The sequence below is a fragment of the Ambystoma mexicanum genome, chromosome 5q (genome assembly GCF_040938575.1).
Source record: "Ambystoma mexicanum isolate Mex_15411 chromosome 5q, UKY_AmexF1_1, whole genome shotgun sequence".
In the NCBI taxonomy this organism is placed as follows: domain Eukaryota; kingdom Metazoa; phylum Chordata; class Amphibia; order Caudata; family Ambystomatidae; genus Ambystoma; species Ambystoma mexicanum.
The window spans coordinates 941,613,859-941,636,878 of NC_090933.1; the positions used below are offsets into that span (position 1 = coordinate 941,613,859).

The window sequence follows — 23,020 nt, forward strand, 5'->3', positions numbered from 1 at the left end:
GGCAGAGGCAGGTGCGGAACAGCCTGAGGGATCAGCTGAGGGCCAGAGGCAGCGGCTGCGCCGGGAGCGGTCGGTGAGGCGTTTGTGGTGCCGCTAGCATCGTAGGGAGGACCTCCATGATGACGTCCCTGAGGATAACCCCCACCCCACCATCTGAGGTGATGTCATGAGCCCGAGAAACCTCTCTAAGAACCCTCTTTAAAGGCCAGAGAGGTATAGGGGGTACTGACTGTGTAGCCGGGAGCTGCTGGAGCCGCTGCACACCCTGCCCATATGGACACAGTGGGAAGCTGCACTGCGCATAAGGATAGGCTGTAAAGCACCTACCTGATTAAGGCCAGTCCCACCTTGACACTCGTTCTACGCCGAACTCCTGGAATGCCGTTGGATGGGCGCCTCTGTCTGGCGCAGCGGCCATCTTGTAAAGCTGCCTGTCACGTGCCTGCAACATTTTGCTCAGTGGGCCCAGCCTCCTCCAAGACACTCGCAAGTGGATCACGAGGCCTAGGTCAACACCCTCGACCGGGAGGTCGGTAAAGCTGCGTTTAGGTGCCCCCTCCAACGTATTGCCGGTACTAGGGCGTAGCCCCTCGGCCATATTGCTGGTACAAGGGCAGAGCCCCTCTGATGACAATCCATTACAAGAATCTTCCGGTCCCTCAACACTGTCCCCAGGCCCAGGAGGATCCAAGGATCCCTTGGCCCGAAGGCCGGTAGCTGCAGCAGCCTCGGTGCACGTGCTGGTACAAGGACCTGAACGGTCCCTCACGCGCGGGAGAGTCCTTGGGAAGGCGTCTCCTTTGCGGGGTGTGATGGACAATAGCAGGCCTGGCTCGGTGTTTCACAAAGTTCTTGAGGTCCTCTAAAGGCGACTTCTGGAAGTGCTCCTTCCACCTGGCTAATCTGTTCTTCAGCGATTTCGATGACAGCGAACCACACTCTGTACAAGCTTGCCAACAGTGGTCTGGGCCAAGGCAACATAGGCAGAGGGCGTGGGGGTCTGAAGTTGGGAAGAGCCTGTTGCAGGATGCACATCTGCTGAACCCGGTGGAAGTCAACATGCTCTGGTGAGGAGCGGGACACCTGAGGACTGAGTACGTGAATGATAAAAAGACAAAAAAGACTAAAGTATCCACACTTGGAATTACACGGCCAAAGCCAAGAGCGCTGGTGAATTCGGCCTGTTCCCGTCGATGCAGAAAAGGGGACTGAGGTGCGGCACCGGAGGGCGGAGTCAGGGCAGCGCATGCTCCCAGGGCCGCACCCCCGCACACCTCTAAATTTAAAGGGGAAGGTGGTTTTTTCTGGTGAAAAAGGTTCCGTCTCCCGTCCCTTGGAAGGGACTCCAATGCAGTGTGGTGGAAAGGGGACGGACGTAAGAGTATTGAAGAATAAAGAAAGCCTTTCTCTTACACTTTAGCCATAATAAAATTGTCCCTGAGGCCTCCCTCACTCTTAAAAGCAAATGTTTCCTTCATATTCCTGTGTGTTAGAACAGCTTTTCTGAAGTTCTACCCAACCTCATCCAAAAAATTCAACTGAGGCAGTACAAGACTCCACTCTTAGTATAAGGCTGTAACACCCGAGTACATGGCAGCATAGACAGAGCAGACAAGCTTATCTTAAAAGCAAGAGAGGGCTGTAGAATCAGTACAAATGAAATTGTAATACAAATGATCCAAAGAAACACTGAAACACTACGTATGTAAAAATAAATGATTTCTTTAAATACAGGCAGGCCCAGATAAATCTACGGGTAAAAAAGTACTAACATTATATGAAATCACAATTATAAAAACAAAACACTATACTTGAAGGTACACAGACCAAAGTATAAACCTTATTTAGAAAACTGAACAGTAGTTCTAGGGAAGTCAAAAACTTTTCATACACATTCAGTATAGGTCACACCTATTCTTGGGGAGAAGAAAACAATGGTTATTTTCACAATTACATTCAGTAATGCAAGGGCAGTAGAACCACCAGTTGTACAGTGACTCAGTACAAATCACATAATCAGTCAACTGGACAATATACTTTTTGTGAATTTTGGAACAGTTATTCCAGGTATGGTAAAACCTATAAATACTTTTGTGATAACACTCAGTTATAATAGGTGAGTAAACCCTAAGGATGTAATATTCAATTACAGATGGTTTTGAGATCAGTGAAACACAGATTGAGATAAGCAGTAACTCTGGTAACTTATTTTTGGATGGCAGACAGCAAACTAAAGTTAAGTAAAACCAATATACTTTTTTTTAATCTCACAGGGAGTCCAAGTTCGATCTTTCCCAACTATATAAGTGACTGATAAAGGGACAGGTAGAATAACGGACTAGGGTCTAGTGTCCAATAGGCGGTGTCAGGCTAGGTTCTTAAGTAGCAAAAGTCAGAGTTCCTTAGGAAGACTGGGCAAACAGGTAGTTATTTTACTTCTGAGATAGAAGAGGGTCCAGGGGCTTTGCAGAAGACACCCTACCAGGATTCTAGCAGTGGGACTGGGTGCGCTGGATGAGAGGCCTCCCCATTCCGGAAAACACCCCACAGCTACACAGACATCCTAACAGACTTAAGGTAAGTACATACCCAAGTCAAAACAGTACCTCAGCATTGAAGATTCTGCAGCAGGAGGACTTCAGGATCTGTAGCCAAATACCCGGTTAGTGGATTCCTTGTCGTGGTGACTGAATAAAAGACCTCAGAAGGAACTTTGCAGCAGGAATCAATGAAGAGGGCTCTAGGCAAGGATTCCCTCGAGGCTGAATGCCGCTCTGCGGATTTGGCGCCTTTTCAAGGAGCACAGAAGAAGACAGAAAATCGTGGTTGAATTCTCGTCGTTAAAGGTCCAGCACTCTGTTGAGGGGACTTTTCGGACTCTATTTGTGTCTCTGGAGATCCACCAGGATGCCAAAGTTTGTGAGATTCGGAAGACTTGTGCATAGCACAATGGCTCGAGGGCCCAGCGTATTGCAGCAACGGAAGGTCGCAGCAACGCGTGCGGTGGCTCAAAAGGCAGGTCTTCTTGAGTCTAGTGGGTCTCACCAGGCTCTGGGACGGGGTCGTCGTTTTCGGAGTCCCCAGGTCAATTGGAAGGAAGGACTACAGCAGGCCCTGGTTACACAGCAGGCTCTCCGGTCGCTGGAAATAGTTTCAGCCGCTTCTCCATCATCCTCTTCGGTTCCAGTGGTACACTATTCTTCAGTTTCCAGGTTTGCAGTATTTATCAGGAACTACAGCACAACCTCTGCATTTTCTCCCCGCATTTTACAAGAAGGGGCGGTCTGGTTGTCCAATCAGGACAGCCAGCCCACCACTGGGATTTGTCCCCATTCAAGCAAGGCGTAAGACAAAGGGCTGTGGAGTTTTGGACTCCTCCCTCACTTCCTGCCCTCACAGACAGACTGGAGCCTAGGCGGGGAGCCCAGGGGACTCGCACCGAAGATAAAAATCACACAAAGGAATTTCCCGCCCTGGATGTCAGGTAAAGGAACAAGAAACTACAAGAAATATTAAGGTGGCGGAAAAAGACGACGGGGCTAGTTTTGGTACAATTAGCACCCTTATGTGCCTTTACTGCAGCTGTGAACACAGCCCGCAGTAAAGGTGCACCAAATTAATACAGAGTATCACTGCCACCAGCCATTGAAGTTAAGCTTGTCCCTTTAACAGAATTGTTACAGTTTAAGTGTGAAAGGGGAAACATTGTATCTCCCTAGCACTCCACATAAGGTGGGGTGTGCTTGCTGCACAGAATAAAATGTAAAAGGAATCCAAAGATCCTTTCTACCCTTGGGAACTGTAGTTCACCCAAGGTTAGCAAAAGATAGTTAAAAGGGGAGCACCTAGGGCAACCCAGCAACAACAGGCACTTATTGCCAATAAGTTGTTAAAGAGGATAACTTTAAAAAGACACTATCGAGAGTTAAATAAATTACGCCCATAAAAAGATTAAGTTAGTCTGAGGGTGGAAAAAGGTTCCCACTCACCGAAGGTATTAAGGAAGAATATTGCACAAATAAAACAAAAAATTCTGGGGTTGACCCAGGTGAGGAAGGTTTACCAGTTCTGTGAAAATCTTACCCAACAATGAGAAGTGACCAACATTCTGCTTACTTTAGGAACCAGTGACAACTATATACAAGCAAAGCGAACCATGTACATGTTTAAGCAGGTTGTTACCATTAAACAAACTCAGACCACACACACTTTTCCTAAGACTAAGCCTTGACTGCTCTTCCACGCTACCCTGATGGGGTTTTGGGTAACCTCAGTGTCTTGCCTCTTAACCATAAACAGGGTGGCCTCTTAAAATCCCCCCGCACCCACAGGGCCTCATTCAATCTGAAGAATTTACCTAGCACAAAACAAAATTAAAGAGACAAAGCAATTATGGATACCTTCGACTGCTTGATGATCCAGTCCTATTTCCTGGCCCATTACTCGACACTACTGAGATTGCATTTGCAATAGCTTCAACTGCAGATAACCTTTCTGCAAATGTGTTCCTTTCAGAGCGCTCTGCTTCTGAAACATGAAGAAAAAAATTTGGTACCTACTCACACAAAAGTGTCACATGACAATGAAATGGTGCATTATGATGCATTGTGGCAGTACAATGCCAAGTGTTAATAAGTAGGAAGTTATTTACATGCTCCGTTTAGAAGTTTACCTTCTTCCTCTTTAGTTTCTTTGTTGCTAGTTGGAAAACACACAGATACGCAAGCATGTAGGATATTACGGTTTCCGTCACATCTGTGGCCCAGAAATGATTGCAGCATTTGAGGATTCTGATCCAACACAACCGCTTGTTCAAAATTCATCAGATACTGTCTGCAGGCTTCAAAATCGCATCGAAGAATGTGCTGCATTAATGTTTGCTTCTGTGTTAAGAAAAATAAAGAAAAAGTCAATTTTAAGGGAATATAAGATCTCTATCAGTTAGGAGAATTTGAAAATTAGTATGCCATCAGGTCACTACCCACTGTGAAGATCCAGGAATGAGATGCATGCACAGACTACTCATTGTGGTTGCTGTAAAGTTTTATTTAAATAATAAAATGGCTGGGGAATGCATCGCTATCCCCATTTTAGGAGGCATTTCCCTACCTTAACCAAAAACTAAGGGTCTGTCCTGTGTCAAGCAGTCCAAAGCAAGAGGTCCAGTGTCATATCCTAGCCCTCACATTCTAAAAGTAATTCCAAAGTGCTACTATTGTCGTCTTTGGCCTTGAAAGTGCACAAGTTCCAAAGACAAATTGCAACACCAACAAAGGTTCCAAATGGATAGTGTTCACACTTCCACAAAACAAGTCCCTTCACTGGGTTCCTCTCTACCAAAATCATTCCAAAAGAATCACCAAATTCTTTATAGTTAAAGAGGATAACTCGTCTTGGTATTTGTTAGGCATGATTGTATGCAGTACCCTTTGGGTGCACTACAACAACTCTGACCCCCTGGCAATAGGACCCCAACCTTTGGTAAAAGTCTGTTGAGCAGCCAGGCTTAACTCAAGAAGGGTCAATGTGAGCTGTAGGGGAGTTACAGAGAGATTCACAGTGACAAGTATTCTAATAAACACGTGCACACAAGGTTTCTTGATTAAACAATTATTAGTTTAACAGTCAGTTTGAGACTTCTTCAGAAGGGCAATATAATAGTAACACAAATACACTCCAAAATACACACTCTTAATATTTCCAAATCAGTAAGTAACCTTTTGGGAACCCTTTTGGGATGGCACACAGACACTGCCTACACCCTCAGCTGACTTTAGTAACTAGGACACTGGACATGAATCTACCACTGTTTGCATTGCGATGATGGAAATGCATCAGAGGGACAGGGCTTCTGAATACTTGTCCTTTATGGCTTTATCATGTATGTTCGGACTTGTTTTTGGCACAGGTCGTCATGTGGGACTCCTGTATTTGGTTTGTTGTACAGACCCTTGGGATACCAATATGGCACCCATGTGTGGTAGTACGACCCGGTGCTCCTAGTATGTTTTTGGGCACCTGTGTGTGACCCACAGAGCAGGGTATGGGCTGGTGGCAGCTGCGTGCTGAATTGACAGGTGCTCTGAGTATCCCCCATTTTGGGATGCCCAGGCCCCGACATTGGAATCAGTGGATTCCTGATAGGAAACAAGATGGCCACTGTGGCCTCTTGCTTTCTATCGCCTGTTAACTTACTTTTCCTGAAGTCCCGGGAAGCCCCGACTCTGTCCCTTCCCCGACTGGCTGTTTGGTGGAAGTTCCATATATGGTGTTGTGGGGAGGTCTAGGCCAGGTCTGGCTGGAGCCTTCGCAATGACTATGTTGTGGGTCCGCCCATGGGGTGGGACCTGGGTGAATGGAATATGCATTGTGTGTTATGCCTGAATACCCTTCTGAATGATCGGTTGCCCGAGTGTGACCCAGCAGAGTGAATGGGAGATCAACAGTAGATCTGGGGGCCTCGCACTGCTAGAAATCGTTCAGAAGCTGAAGCTGAAGCTGATGCTTAACTTTGAAGCCCACTGGAAGAAGAAGAACGGCTGCTGCTGTCCTTCGCTAATCTGAAAGCTGCTGTGCCTTCAAGGAACTGATCCAAGAGAGGACCTGGCCAGGAGAACTCTTCCCCAAGCTACGAGGGACGATGGTGAACCAGCTGATCTTTGCCAAAGCTCCCTTGTAGACAGACCCACGAAAGGCTGCCGACCAGAGACAGGGACCGCTGCAGAATCCCAAAGAGAAGCACCGGACAGCCGTCCACCGTCGACGACCACCGGAGCCGCAAAGCTCCCTTTGTCCAAGAACATTTTGATCCAAGGACTGCCTTGTTCATCCTCGTTGACCGCTTTCGTCCTACCGGAGAAAGTCAAGGCCATCGATGACCGAGGAGAATCCGCCGGTGGGTTTCCCGCCACACGAAGACCACAGACGCCGGACGACTCGATGCCCTTGCTGGGCCAAAGTGCTTCATTAACTCTTTGCGGCAACGAACACTCGTCGTCGAGGTACACTGCACACCTCAGCTTGCAGGACATTTTTGACCAATCATCGACAAGCACCGCAACACCCAAAGCTGCTGCCGCTAAGACAGTGTTCACCCCATTTTCCTTGTGGGATCTCGACGATCCGTGGCTCCTGCTTTAAAGGGAGCCGCTCAAGAAGGATCCGTCGACGACCAGATATCGAGCTCCGCTATTCCAGGTACATGGGGGCTGTAGAACTATTTAGAAGGAAATAAGACTCTTGTGAACAATATATGGACTGGGCTTGTACGATTTATATGACTTAGTAGCTAAAGTACTGTTCTGCCTAACTGTTCTCACCAACTGTTTTCCTCCGAAGTCTATCGTTGGTTCACTGGATTTATTGGTTTGGGTGACATTTAAACTACGTCTACTTAATGCACTTTAAAAGGAATCAAAGTCATTGTGGTACCAAGTAGAACTCTGTATATATTTGCAATTGTAGATTAACGGCGCACAAAGTGAGTTATTGTGATTGTGTATATAATATTGAACCTTAATTATATAAAGGCTGTATTTTGATTGATTGATTTATAAAGCGCTTTACAACAAGGCCCTGTATTTTAATGAATAGTGTGTGGACATTCCTTTGTGGGTGCCTGGGGACTGCACTGTACTTAAGAACCCGCAAGCATCACCTCCTGAGAAGCTATGCCTCGATTGCTTGTCCATTGCTACCAACAATAGAGAATCTTGGCTGGGGTCCACTGTGCCTCTCCTCTGCCATATACAGAGCAGGAGTACAGACACCCCCCCCCCCACCGGTATTTACATGCATTTAGAACCAGACTTAAGAGTATGTCGAAGAAAAAGGTTATTGAACAAAACAAAAGATCACACAAATATTCTGAAGCAGGTAGGTACTTTTGAAACCCCCCAAAGCAAAGTTAGTTAACGTCTTCCTGGAAGTAAGACCAAACAATGTCAGATATAAGAACCGTCATTCAGGGAGCAAGGCTAGGCCAAAGTCAATTGGCCAAAAGTCTAGGTGAGCTGAAGCACTTCTTGCAGGTAGGTAAAAGTCTTGCACAATGTTTTAGAAGTCTTTGAAGAAAAAAAGAAATCAAAAGCAGGGCCACAAGCTGATTAGGCTTGTGAGGTAAATAAGCTGATAGCAACTTTACAAAAGCAACCACAACAAGTCTCAACTGAGAAATTCTAAATTACTCACTGTAGTGACGAATGTACTCTTAGTCCATAGTTCCATTTCCACCATACTGCATGGGTGTCCCTCGCGGGAGACGGTACCTTTTTCACCAGGAAAATCTTCCCCTCTAAATCTAGAGGCGCGACCCTGGGAGCATGAGCTGCCCTGACTCCGCCGCCACACCTCAGTCCCCAAAGACGAGTCGACATTAGATTTACCATTGCCTAATGACACCAGATTATTAAGGGGGTGGGTGGAACATGGGAGAAAGGGGACTATGGACTAAGAGTACATTAGTCACTACAGAGAGTAACTTATAATTACTCTTACGTCCCGTCCCCTTTCCTCCATACTGCATGGGTGTTAGGCAGAATCCTATGCAGTTCCCTTAGGGAGCACTACAGAAGATTATGACTACAGGTATATGCAATAAATCCCCTTTGGTATCAGTCCGCACCACAAAGATTTGGTTGGTAGCTCTGGCTTAGCAGTCATACTTATCTCAAGAGGGAGATGAGCAGTATTCAGGGTTTACACAATAGGACCACAGTACTATGGAACAAGGAAACACTGACCAAAACTTTGTATCAAAAAAAAATATATATATATATATATATATATATATATATATATTAGATACATTACTCACCGTAATCTTATTTCTGATGCTTGTATCTGCTTAGATTCACATGCTGTGCATAGGCCGACATCTAGTGGAAGCTGCGGAGTATTAGTTTGTTTTTCGAAACTCGAAAATGGGCGCCGACACAGGGCGTGCCAGTAATACTATCCCTAGTGTGACGTCCACTGTACCCAAGATCCCTCACGCGTCTAGGATCCTCGGATTGTATTTTTTCTGACATGAGGTAGCATGAGGAGTAGCGCGAGTACAGATAATCCAAGCAGATAGACAGAAAGGTAAGACTACAAGCCATCATGCGCCTTCTCTCAGAGGGGAGGAAGGGTGGGTCACATGTCAATCTAAGCAGATACAAGCATCAGAAATACGATTACGGTGAGTAATGTATCCCTTCTGAGGCTTGTGGAATCTGCTTAGATCACATGCTGTGCATAGATTAGCGAGCAGTACCTGAAGGAGGTGGGATGTGAGAAGGGTCATGAGCAAATAAGTGTCTTAGAACCGCTTGTCCCACTTGTGTATCTGCCTTGGAATGGGTGCCAATGCAGGTATGCTGAGTAAAAGTGTGAATAGAGCTCCAAGTAGCTGCTTTGCAAATGGTGTCAAGGGGTACATTTGCAATGAAAGCCAGAGTGGCCCCAATGCCTATAGTAGAGTGGGCTCTTGGCGTGAAAGGCAGAGTTCTTTCAGAAAGTGAGTAACACAGCTGGATACAGTAAATAATCCACTTCGAGATGGCACCTTTAGAGACGCGATCCCCCTCTCGGCCTGTAGCTACAGAGACAAACAGTTGATCTGTTTTTCTTAGCAGTCTGGTCTTATTTACATAGTAGAGGACCGCCCTACGCACATCTAGGGTGTGTAGTTTCACCTCAGCCGAGCTTTGCGGGTCCTGGAAGAAAGCCGGAAGCTCGATGGACTGGTTTACATGGAATTTAGATATAAATTTCGGTGAGAACCTAGGGTGTTTGTGTAAAACCAGTTTGTCTTTATGGACAGTAAAGAAGGGATCCTGCACTGACAGAGCCTGAATTTCACTGACCCTTCTTATAGAAGTAATAGCTACTAAGAAGGCCGTTTTATAAGTCAGGTGTTTGAGACTGCTTTTATGCATGGGTTCGAAAGGGGGGGCCCAAGAGCTTGGCTAGCACCACATTAAGGTCCCACCCTGGTGGTGGGTTGGAAATAGGAGGGTGAAGTCTCTTTACTCCTTCCATGAAGGCTTTAACTACTGGTACTTTCCACCACAAAACCTTGCTATGGGAAGTGGTGTAAGCCGACAGGGCTGCCAGGTGTACTTTCAGTGAGTTAAAAACCAATCCTGCATCCAGCAGGTGGAGCATGTATGTAACAATAGTGGAAGGAGTGCAATCAACGGGGTTGATTGATCTACTCTGGCACCAGATAACGAACCTCTTCCACTTGTCAAAGTAACAGTGACTTGTGTTTGTTTTCCTAGATTCCTTTAGGATGTCCATACACCTCTGTGGCAAATTGAGATGTCCAAACTCTATGACCTCAGGAGCCATGCTGCCAGGTTCATTGAGTTGGGTTGCTGGTGCACTGTTGGACCTTGGTGCTGGGACAATAGGTTGTACCAGGCTGGAAGTTTGATGGGCTCGCACACCGCCATCCTGCGTAGGTGTGGGAACCACGGTTGTCTTGCCCACATGGGAGCAACTAGGACGAGCGTCATCGACTCTATGTTCATCTTGTTCACCACTTTCCTGATGAGGAGTTGGTGGAAAAGCGTACGCAAACATCCCTGACCAGTTCATCCACAGGGCGTTCCCCTGGGAGTCTGGTTGGGGGAACCTGGATGCAAATCCTGGGTATTGTCTGTTTTCGCTTGTGGCGAATAGGTCTATAGTGTGGAAACCCCACTGAGAGAAGATATCTTCTACGACCTCTCTGTGTAGAACCCATTCGTGTTCCTCTGGGAGGGAGTCTCTGCTCAGAGCATCCGCTAGGGAATTGAGCTCCCCTGGAACATGTTGTGATGACAGGAAGATGTTCCGTCTAAGTGCCCATATCCAGATTTTTTGGGCAAGCTTGGACAGATTTGGCGAGCGAGTCCCTCCTTGCTTGTTCAGGTAGGACATGACTGTTGTGCTGTCCGTCCGGATTTGCACTGACAGGTTTAGTAGGTGGGGCTCGAACGCCTGAAGCGCTCTGAATACTGCCAGAAGCTCTAGCAGATTGATGTGGTTCTTGGCCACTGAGTTAGACCAGAGACCCTGAGCTGTGTGGTGGAGATGGTGAGCTCCCCACCCCGTCAGGCATGCATCTGTAGTGACTATTGCCTGTACCTCAGGATCGTAAAAGGGTTTCCCCTGTGCGAGATTCTCTCTTGTCCACCAGTGAAGGCTTTGTACCAGTGTTGGTGAAACGACCACTAGATCGTCCCACTGACCACTTGCCTGAGACCACTGTTTCGCCAACCATTCCTGCATGGGACGCAGGCGCGCGTGGGGGACCAGGTAAATACATGACGCCATCATGCCCAGTAAACGCATTGCTTTGCGTACCGTTATTTGTTGACCGGACTGATAATGCGGAATTTGCAGTAGTATATACCGAATTCTTTATTCTGAAGGTAAGGTCAACCCCTCTTGGGTATCTAGGATAGCTCCTAGGAATTGTTTTGAGGTGCTTGGCACTAGGCTTGACTTTTTCTCGTTGATTGAGAAGCCTAACTCGTGAAGTAGGTCGATAGTCCTTTGAATGTTTGTCCTGCAAATTCCTGGGGTTTCCCCCGTTATGAGCCAGTCGTCCAGATAAGGGTACACTGGGATTGCCTCCCTGCGTAGGTGTGCAGCTGCCACCGCCAGTACCTTGGTGAATACCCTTGGTGCTGAAGCTATCCCGAAGGGCAGTACCTTGAATTGGTAGTGTCGACTGTCCACCTTGAAGCGCAAATACTCTGTGCGATGGGAACATGGAAATATGAAAATAAGCATCTTTCATATCCAAGGTTGCCATGTAATCCCCCTTTTTTAGGAGGGGGATTACCTCTTGTAGCGTGGTCATACAACATTTTTGGGGTTGGACATACTTGTTGGCAGGCCGTAAGTCCAATACTGGGCGCATTGTCAAATCTTTCTTTGGCACAAGGAAGTAAGTTGAATAAATACCCTTGTTTACCTGGTGTCCCGGGATGAGTTCTATCGCGTCCTTTTCTAGCAGAATGGCGATCTCCTCGAGGAGAATCTTCTGATGTTCTAAAGAGTGTACTCTTTGTTGTGGAGGATGGTTCCGGGGACGCTGCAGTAGTTCTATACAATATCCTGTGGATGCTGTTGACAGCACCCATCTGTCTGATGTGATCCCTTCCCAAGCCTGGGTGAAGTTGGAAATGCGTCCCCCTACTGGGGTTGCGTGAGAAGGGACCCTGAACTGAGCGTCACTGTTTTGGTGGAGGCGTGACGCCTCCCTTGTTGGGGCTGCCTCTGCCTTTACCACGACCTCTCCTATTACCCCTGCCCTAACTCTGGGTAGACTGTTGGTTGTTCCACTGTGTACCCTGCCCTTGGGAATAGGTAGATCCTCTCTGGGAATTTTGGCCGCGTGGGCGACGAAAATTACTATTCCCTCTCTGGTTAGGGGTTTTATTGGTTAACTGGCCAAGGGACTTGAGTGTTTCGTATTCGTCCTTGGCATTCTTCAGTGCCTCTTCGACCGCCTTACCAAACAGATTGGTTTCTACCGGTTTGTCCAACAATGATGCCTGGGTTTCTGCCTTAAAACCAGACTGCCGTAACCACGCATGTCTTTTGATAACAGTGCCTTCCGCTATAAATCTGCCTGCGATGTCCGCGGCGTCGAAGGTTGCTTTCAAAATGCAACCAGACACGGCTCTACCCTCTGCGGAAATCCGAGCTAACTGGCCCTTTAAAGGTTCAGGAGCAGAGGCTATGAGTGCCGCGACTTCTTCCCACTGATGGCAGTTGTAGCTGGCCAACAGGGTGGTGGAGTTTGCAATCCTTGCTTGATAGGCGGACGTTGAGGCTACTTTCCTGCCGAAACCGTATAGTTTTTTTGCTCTCCTTGTTGGGAGGAGCTTCGGACGATGACAAGGGTGTTCCAGCCCTCTTACGAGTGTTGGTGACAACTAGGGAGTCTGGCTTCAGATGTCCTCTTATATAGAGAGGGTCAGACTGGGCCGCCCTGAAAAGTTTTTCAACCCTGGGATTGACTGCTCTGGGTAGGTTCGGGTTCACCAGGGACAGATCTATTCTCCGCTGAATGGACTTAAGGATAGGGATGTCTGGGCAACAGGCCTCCTTTCTCCCACTAACTCTTCTGCGAAGTCCCTTTCCTCCTGGACACCGTGGGTGTCAATGTGGAAATGTTCTGCTGCGCGTGCGAGAACCTCGTTTAGGAGGGGTTGGTTATTGACCGGGGAGTCGGTAACCGGGGCTTCGTTCTCTACCGGGGAATCTACTCGGTATGTTTCCGGGTCCTCCTCTTCCTCTTCCTGGTCCTCATCATCCCCATAGTAGCCCGTCCCGGTTTGCTCTTCTATCATACCAAAATCTTGGTCCTCACAAAAGGAAGCCTCTCCTTGATACAGCGAGTATGGTCTTGCGTATGGTTGTAACTCGAAGGGTTCTGACCTCATCGGAGTTTCAAACCGGGGCTTCTTACTCGTGGGGATAGGATCAGTAGAGCCTGAGGGTGTCGCCCCCTGTGGATCATACGAGAGGAAATGTTCTGGATTTTTATCATAAAAATCTGCCAAAGAAGACATTCTTGACATGACCCTATCTATGTCTTCACTGGACCATTTTTTGGAACTGGGGATGACTCTCTCAGCAAGTCTATGGGATTTATCTGTCATGACCACTGCTTCCAAGGAGTCAGGACCAACACCCTTGGAAGCAGGCTCATAACATATACCATCGGCGCCAGCCAGTCCCAATGGGGACCTTTTGGACCCTGTCCTGGCACCGGTGGTGCCAGGCTCATAAAATGGACCAGTCCCGGCACAGGAAGCACCGGGCTCATAACAAGTGTGAAAGTGCTTGGGTGGACCTACCTGCAGCAGACCATGCTGCTTACTTACCAGCAGAATGATGTTTCATTCTCTTCTGGCAGGGATTACTTTTTCTTCTGGGTGGGGCAGGCACCACTCCCTGGATCATTGATGCTGGAATCCTTCTGGAAGCAGGAACTCTTTTTTCCTGGGCGAGGCTGAGGAAGGAGACACCTAAGCACTCCTGTGGGCTATTTAAACCACACCCGATTGGTGCAACGTGCTTCGCGTTATTCTGCATCTGCAGCAGGACGCTCACCGTGTCAGCTCCAGGGAATCTTCAGCTCCGGATTCTGTGAATAAGAAAATTACCTGCTGGAACCAATCTGCAGTCTCCAGCAACTCCTGCAAAAACAAAAGGCACAGGTTAGGCAAAAGCAAGGTTGGCGCTTCAACTTACCCGATCCATCGGCAGCATCCAAGGCGTTTTTTCTGCATTTCTCGTCCGGCATCGGGCCTGCAAAGACAAAGAACATTGGTTACTAACGCTTAGTTGCAAAACGACTTACCTGCATTACGCTCGCCTCAACTCTGCTTGCGCCGCATTCCATCACCTGTAAAGACAAAAAGAGACATTAAGGTGCATTCTACAGCCCTAGAGCAGCCTTTCTTACGTGCCATCCTATTCTCCATCTTCTTGCTTTATTCATTGCCACAAACCGGGAGGGCATCTTCTTTGGCACCGGCAGCAACTGAAAAGGAAAAAGACAGACATTATAAGAGAGCAATCTAAAAAGAACTTTAATACTTACAAGTCACGCTCGTGCAGCAAACGGCGGCATCGCTCTCAAATCACCCTCTGCAATCAAGAGGCTGAACTCGAATCCAGTGAAGTAACTGGACCCAGCGCCCCTGCACAAGACGCAGGATGGAGAGCCCGGCATTCACCTATTTAAGGTGAGCGCGACTACAACCCAGTACCACAGGGAGAGAGGGAGAGAGGGGCTTGGAACTTCTCCCAACCTTCCAGCCACTAATACCTAGATTTTCTACTTGCAGACACCTCACCCTTCGGGTCAAATTTTCAGTGAAGAAGGGGCCTAATCCGGGAGCCAAACGAATCCTACGCCTAACGCTGAAGACGGTTTCACCGCCCAGTCAAGACCCACGCCTCCGAGGGAATCAGGTGAGTGTTGCATTATCTTGAGTAGCTTTGCTGGTTTTAGACATATCAGCAGACCTGGTTTTGTCTGTCTGTTTAGGGGGAGTGGTGTGTTTCACAGGTGTGGAAGAGTGCAAAGGTTGTTTCTTCTGCTGTTTTCCCCCCTCCCCGTGAGTGGAAAAATGTTTTCCCTGTCCTTTAGTGGCTCCGGAGGTTTTCGACGCGTGGCGTCGAGGATCGGGGGTGGTGTCCCTGCACTTCGAGCGTGGGGCCTCGCTGGTTTTAACTGCGGCCTCCGACTCCTGGAGCGCGGCCTGGGGGTGGAAGTCGTCTTCGTCTTCCGACGATCGAACTTCTGTTAGCCTAGGGAGCGAGGCACTCTTGGCAAGAGTGGATGATTGCCTGGAGTCATGCGGCGATCTTGATCGACAGCGCCCAGAGGACACCGAATCGGACCGTTCTGTTTCGGCCTCTTTCCGAGAACTCGACGTCAAGTCTCGGTTGGACTTAGTGTGTTTAGTGTGTGTAGTATGTGAAGCGCTTGTGTCGCCGGGGGTCTTCCCCATAGCCGCCCTGCCGAACGACCTTCCGAGCTCGAGGACCTGCGCTCGGCTGTCTTTCGACGCTGTAATGCCCTCGCCGTCCGAAAGTACGGCGTCGCTGAAGGCGCCCTCCGCTGCCATGGCCGCCTGCCTGGCGTGGTGGGCCCAACGCTTCGTCGAACGGTCCTTAAGTGTCTTAGGTTTAAACCTACTACACGCTCTGCAGTTCGCTTCGGGGTGGTCCCTCGGCAAGCAGAGATTGCACGTGGCGTGCCTGTCGACCCAAGGGTATTTGCGATTGCACTTGGGGCAGAATTAAAAAGGGGTACCCTCCATACGCACTTTGAGGCAGCGGGCTGTTAAGTGTAGGAAATGTATAAGGTGTACCTATATACCAAGAGTGTAGAGTATGTACCATCCCCACTCTCCCTACTTGCAGGGCCGAGGCCAGAGGCCTTCCGAGGCCCAAATCCGTCATGCAGCAGCCGACGGTCAATTTCTTCTCCAGCCGGCATCGAGGTCGAAGTTCGACGTTGGGGTGGGGAAGGATGTCAATAGATTATTATTTTAAATTTTTAGCAAAAGTATGGCTAAGGCCAGGGGACTCCGCAAAATGCTTCCGACCAGTATGGCGGAAAAAAACAATCTGAGGATCCTAGACGCGTGAGGGATCTTGGGTACAGTGGACGTCACACTAGGGATAGTATTACTGGCACGCCCTGTGTCGACGCCCATTTTCGAGTTTCGAAAAACAAACTGTAATACTCCGCAGCTTCCACTAGATGTCGGCCTATGCACAGCATGTGATCTAAGCAGATTCCACAAGCCTCAGAAATATAAATATTTTAAACACTTAGTTCCACACACAAATCACTATCATTTAAGCAAGTTAGAACAGTCAAGGAAAGTATACACAACTCCCTAATTAAATTGTAGTAGTTTGAGCAAGAGTGAAAACTGAGCAAAACGGCACAGTGTAAACCAAGCAGAAATGGCACTAACAATTTCTTCAGAGGCAGGGAAATATCAGGTTACACTCCTAAACACACCAGCAACACTTCCCAATTGAATTGTGAACAAGTCAGGCAAGGGAGTACTTTAGCAAAAGCAATGCTTTGGTGAAAACCGAGCAAAATGGCACTTCAGCAATATATAAAAAGGGAAGGAAAGGTGGTTATAAGAGTTTAGGTGCCCCAACACATTTCTTGATGAAAAACAATCTAGAGAAGGCAGTTGCAACAGATTTAACCAGAGTCAAGAGGCCTGTGCCAGAGTCAATGGTACAAGGACAAGTGCCTAGATTCAAACGGTTCTAGTAGCTGCAGTCAGGTCTCTGGTTAACGATTTGAAAAGGCGGTTGAAGAATGTAAAAAGATAATGTTAGACGAAAGGGGCGGCCAGCCCAGAAGGTAAGTAAAGGATTTAAAACACCTTTAACAGTACCCAACGAAACGGTAGGCCTGTCGGAACAATGGACCTTGAAAGCGGAAGAGGCTCCTGCGGTGGCAGTAGTTTCTGGCAGTTCCTGCAGTTTGGGGGATCCAGCAGAGGAAGAGAGGCTCTCGTTGTGGAGGAAGGTTCGAGTTACTGCAGTGCCCAGGGATGAAGCCAGCCGTGGTGATGCCAAGACGAAATAAAAAGGTACGCTCCTTTAAAATCGGGGTTGTGGTGGACGGATGCCTGGCTATCCGGTCTCCTAGTGCTTGGCACAGGCGATTCGACCATGGCAGGTCCTGGAAGGCGATTGGCGAACTGGTTGGCCCCACCAACTCAAGGGAAGAAGACTCTTGCAGGTGAAGATCTTCTCCAGTCGTTGGAGAAAAGTGGTGAGGATCTGCAGCAGGGCTTCGCTGGTGGTTCAGTCGTTGCAGAGGTTTTCAGCTTCTCTCCTCTTCGGGTTTCTTAGTTCCAGTGGCGACGTCTTGTGCTCCAGTCCTCGGGTCCCTGCTTTTATGCAGAAAAACCCCCATTCATACAGCCTAGCTGTCACTCAGAGTAGGGTGGCTGTCCTGGCGGGATAACCCCCCCCAGCCTATCAGGGCAGAGTGTGACTTGGGTTGCCTAGGTAACCCTGTCCAGGGTGCCTATTCCCCCTCCCACACATCCTGTCTACCTCAGACTCAGTGGCGCCGAGAGGAGGGCTTCTGTGTAGAAGCCCGCCAAAAGGACGAACAAAGGATCCCCGACCCGGGTTTAGGATTTCAGAGAAAGATACGAGAAAGAAATATTATCTAAGATCTGGCAATAAAAACCTACCAGAGTAAAGTTAACAATAAAATAAACCGGCGGTATGTTAGAGGCTGTCAGTAAAAGTGGTAGCCTCGAACAATGGGAAAATCCCATAGGGAAATATTTGCGGTCGAATATTTATGGTAGTAACCTCTGCCACCAGCCAGAAACTTTGGGGAGAGGGACTGGACGGTACCCTCTCGAAAATGAACACCAGGGAAAAACTATTAACCCTTTCCACTACTTCCATAGTAAGATGGGTTGTACTGGTTTTGTTCATAACTATTGACTAGTAAAGTCAATGAGGACTTTACATGCCCTGGGAGACAGTAGTCAGTCCCAGGGTATGGAGTCCATGTGTACTGTGTTACTGCACGGAGGTTGATGTGTAACACACCTGTAAAAAGGTGATACCTATGAGGGTGAGACAAACCCCATAGAGCATAAGCACCAGAATAGCCTAAAACACACATCAGCAATATGCCTAAGAGTGGGAAAAAGAGTCTCACTCTTAGGAGTAAAAAATAAACCCTTAAAATCCAGAAAAGCTGCTGGGAGACTATAGGTAAGGGAAATTAGCCTTTTAAGAAAATTATCCCAAACAATGGGCGATTACAACTGAATGTAGCCCCAGGGTGGAGAGGAGACCCTCAGGTTCCGCAGAACCGTCTGTCCGAAAGCCACATCTGACCTGGAGCCGGAATTCAAACAGTAATGCTTGGAGAAAGCCGATGGAATGGCCCATGTGGCTGCCCTGCTTCTGGCCTGCCAGGGGACATGTCGCTGAAAAGTGATGGCCGTTGCCTTGGCCCTGACCGCATGGGCATGCATGTTCGCCGGAAAGGGTCTATGCTGGCCCTCGTAAGCTTCCTTGATACAGAGACCATCCAGCAGGAAATGGAGGCTTTTGAGGCCAGATAGCCTCGCCTGGCGGCTCCAAAAGTGACGAATATGGTGTCTGACTTGCAGAAGCCCTTGGTCCTGTCCAGGTAGAATTTCAGGGCACACCTGACATCTAGGCAGTGCAGAACTCTGAAGCTCGTCCATCGGGTCAGCAAATAATGTGGGAAGGGCAATCTCCCCGTTTTGGTGAAAGGCTGATGGCACTTTAGGTAGAAATGCCGGATGGGTTCGCAGGACCACCTTATGCTGGTGAAAGGTAGTGTACGGCTCTGAGGCGACTAAGGTCTGGATCTCGCTGACCCAGCGCCGAAGTAAGGCAGACTAGTAGGGCCGTCTTGATTGTGACCAGCCTGATGTCCGCGGATGCCATAGGCTCAAAAGGCGTGTGCGCGAGAGCGCCCAAGACTAGGTTCAAATCCCACACGCGGGGTGGCTTTCTGATGGCCGAGTAGAGTCTAGCAAGTCCGGCCAGATGTCTCCTGACAATAGGGTTGGAGGAGGAGAAGACCTCTTCCTCTGAATTCCTGTAGACCCCAATGGCAGAGAGGTATGTGCGGCAGGTGTCCACCTGCACGCCCGAGTTGGCGCGCGCGTCGAGAATGACAGTACATCGTCCAGTGAACAAACCAGCGGGTCGATATCCTTGGAGTGGGCCCAATGGCCGAACCTGGTCCATTTACTTTTATACTGGGCTCTGGTAGCCTTGCTCCTAGCCCCTTGTATGATTTCCAGATTGGCCTGGGATAGGTTGAGGTGGCTGAGCATCACCTGCTCAGGAACCACGCTCTGAGGGTCAGCTTCTGAACGACCCTGCCCCCCATGCTGTGTCAGATTATGTGTTGGGCCCGTCGGGAGGTGGATCGGAGGGACCTCCGAGAGGCTGAGCAGCTCCGAGAACCATGGCCTGGCTGGCCACCACAGAGCTATCAGAATGATGTTGAGCTGGTGAGACTCCTTGAACTTGCAAAGCACTGAGAATCAGTGGAGTGGGCAGGAAGGCGTAGGCTGACATGCCGTTCCACTGTATCCACGAGGCGTCGCCCAGGGAGCCTAGGCCCTGCCCCTGCCAGGAGGCGAACTGGGGGCACTTCTTGTTGTGCCTGGTGACAAAGGGATCCACCTGGAGGAGGCTCCATCTGTGGAAGTTCATCTGTGCAACGAGGTTTTCAGCTGCCACTCGTAGTTGTCCGCTCCCAACCTGCTGAGCCTGTCTGCTTCCAGGTTGGATTCCCCAAGGAGGTGGACTGCCGTGAGGAAAGTCATTCTCCAAGGCCCATTCCCACATGTTGATTGCCAGTCTGCACAGGGTAGGGGACCTGATCCCCCACTTGCTTGTTGATGTAGTACATACTGGTCGAGTTGTCGGTCTGGATGAGGGCAACCTTTCCCCTGAGAAGTGGGAGGACGGCCCTGAGCGCTAACCAGATGGCATTTAGTTCCAGCCAATTGATGTGGTATTCTTGGTCCCGACGAGTCCACGTGTTGTGAACACAGCTATCCTCCAGGGTGGATCCCGAGCCCTCAAGGGAGGAGTCTGTGGTAATCGTCACCTGTGGGACGGGGGGCCTTAAGGGCTTTCCCATCCGCAGGTTGCAGTTCCTGGACGACCATGTGAGGTCCGGGTGGAGAGAGATTGGGATCTTGATAATTTCGGCCCGCAAGCCCCTCTCTTGGTTCCACGATGCTGCGAGGTGGAGTTGAATCCTCCTCATCATGAGTCTTGTGTGGGGGACGGCCAACAGTACCGCTGCAAACAGACCCAGAAGATGTTGGTACCACCAAGCCGAAGTAGCGCTTCAGCTGAGAAAGTGGGACGTGGCCCTCCTGATGGCCGAAATCTTGTCCTCCGAGGAGAAGACCCTCACTGAGCACGTGTCCCAGATGAGGCCCAGGAAAGTCAAAGACTGCCTGGGTTGCAGCTGTGACTATTTGAAATTGAGCAAAAAGCCCAGGTCATGTAGTGTGTTCATCAGTGCATGCGAGGAGCGGTGAACTGCTTTTTGAGATGTAGCCCTGACGAGCCAGTCATCTAGGTAGGTGCACTGAGCTCGGAGGAGGGCTGCCACAGCATCCATGAGTCTGGTAAAGACCCTGGGGGCCGAGTTGAGGCCAAAAGGGAGGACCTTGTACTGGAAATGGCAACCCATGATCCTGAACCGAAGGAAAGAATGGTGGGGTTGCCAGATCGGGACGTGCAAATAAGCGTCCTTCAGATCCAGAGGGCACATCTGGTCTCCCCTGCACAAGGTCTTCGTAATAAAGGCTGGCGTAACCATCTTGAATCTCTAACGAGGTAAGGAGAGGTTGAGGGTGGAAAGGTCCAGTACAACTCAGGCCGGCCTGGTGGTTCTGAATGGCTAAGATCCTGGAGTAGAAGCATAAGCCTCGCTGGGGGCTGGGACTTCCTCCACGGCCTGGCTCGGGACGATTGACCGAATCTCCGCCAAAAGAGTTGCTGTCCCAATTTGAGGGAGAGGACCAGAGGAGGGAGGAGAGGCAGGAATAAGTAGACAGTACCCAGAGGAGACTGACAGGACCCAGGGGTGCACAAAGTTGTGTTGCAAAAAGTGCACGTGAAGAGCAAGCCTGTTCCCCCCCCCCCCCCCCCCCCTTGGCGACACATGGACCCGGAGGGGTGCGTCAGGACTTTTTACCCCCAGAGGGGTACTGGAAAAAGCCCTTGCCTCCTCCCCACTTTTTGATGCTTGCACCGACTTGGGGTCGCGAGTGTTAGGCAGAATTAGATGCAGTACCCTTTGGGAACACAACACACAATTAAGACTACGTCACTATAGGGATAGTATTACAGGCACGCCTATGTCGAAGTCCCCTTTTCGACTACGAAAAACAAAATTCAATACTCTGCAGTGACTACTGGATGTCGGACTATGCACAGCATGTGATTCTAAGAGATTAACAAGCATCAGAACAAAAGACAAAGGACAGCAATTACTATGATTCAGGCGCAAACTGACTCAAGGTTTTCAGGTAACAGAATATACATTTATTTCACTCTTCAGTTGTGTAACAGTACACTATTATAAGCAGTCTAAAAATCACACTCTTAATACACCACACCACTTCCCTTAAGTTCCAGATGAGTTAAGCTCACAAAATGAAGTGGGAGCAAAATGGCACTCCAGCAATTTAAAAGGGAGGGAAAAACAAAGTTTTTAGAAATTAGGTCAAACCAATAGGTAAGTACTTAGGGCAATTGAGCAAGAGGAACTACGGAGATAGAATCAGGTAGAAAACGCTTAGGGCCAAAGTCAATTTGTCAAAAGTATTTTGCTCAAGATCACACAGTTCAGGGTAGTTCGCGGTAAAGTTTGTGGCACTGCTTCCGGACGAGGTTGGTTGATACAAAAGTTAGTTCAAATAAGAAGGACAAGCCCTCGGATTGGAGAAAGATTTCAAACACTTTCACCGCGGTTGAAACCGAACGGACAACCAGATTTGCACAGTACCTTAAAACGGAGAGGGAGCTGAAGCAGACATTCCTGGTAGTTCCTACAGGCTCACGGTTCCTGAAGCGACTGTCGGACTGACAAGAAGTAGGAAGACTGGAGGGTCCTGCACTACCCAGGGAAGAAACCAGCAGCAGAGCAAAGCAACGAATAAAAGGTGCGCTCCTTAAAACCCAAGCCGGGTCCGACCTTCCTGGCTATCTGGGCCACTGTAGCTCTGTACAGCAAATTCGACCAGAGGAGGGGTCCTGGCTTGTAGTATGGGCGAACTGGTTGACTTTTACAAAAAGAAATGGTGAATAAACCCAGCCGGAGCCAAAATAAAAAGTATTTGGTGAAGCGGGTTTATGTTTGAGGCTAATATAATAGCTTAAACAATACCACGTTTATATAAGATCATCGCGGTAGAAAAGTTAGGGTAGATACCACTGCCACCAGCCAAGTCTTAATGTAAAGGGAGCGAAACAATGCTCCAAGAGGCACAGACAAAAAGGGATAAGATTTAACCCTTTCCAATACTCCATGTAAGATGGGGTGTACTGGGTCTGTGGTTTAAAGTGACTAAAGTGAAGTTAATGGCAACTTCCCCTTTTCTGGGGACAGTAGTCAGCCCCAGAAAATTGAGTCGGTGGGAAGTCTCAAAGACAACCCTGCGTCACTGCACTGCAGGTGCAGTGTAACAAAAATATGAGGCCATGTAGTAGGTGAGGCTCCAGTGCTCAAGATCACACAAAAAGTGAAAACACACAGCAAAACACATGTAAGAGTGGGGAAAAAAGGGCTCACACTCAGACAGGTGAAAAAAATAAATCCTAAAAATCCAGAAAAGCTGCTGAGGGACACATTAGGTAAGGGAAATCAGCCATTTATGAGAATTCTCCCTAACAGCGAGCGTTCCATCTGCCTAGACCTCTGTTCCTGGAAGTCGCTGAAGCA

General features: G+C 48.8%; 1 protein-coding gene across 9 annotated transcripts in view; it reads right to left on the reverse strand.

The window, feature by feature from the left end:
• Positions 1-23,020, reverse strand: part of UBR5 (ubiquitin protein ligase E3 component n-recognin 5) — a 2,447,509-nt gene that overhangs the window by 1,677,927 nt on the left and 746,562 nt on the right. For 8 of the 9 annotated variants that reach the window (XM_069621460.1, XM_069621458.1, XM_069621459.1 and 5 more), the window contains 2 exons: positions 4,673-4,883; positions 4,401-4,527 (listed from right to left, as the gene is read on the reverse strand). In XM_069621460.1, the coding sequence (XP_069477561.1) occupies positions 4,401-4,527; positions 4,673-4,883 (338 nt within the window). The remainder of the gene's footprint in view (positions 1-4,400; positions 4,528-4,672; positions 4,884-23,020) is intronic. The other variant, XM_069621453.1, reaches the window with a different exon arrangement.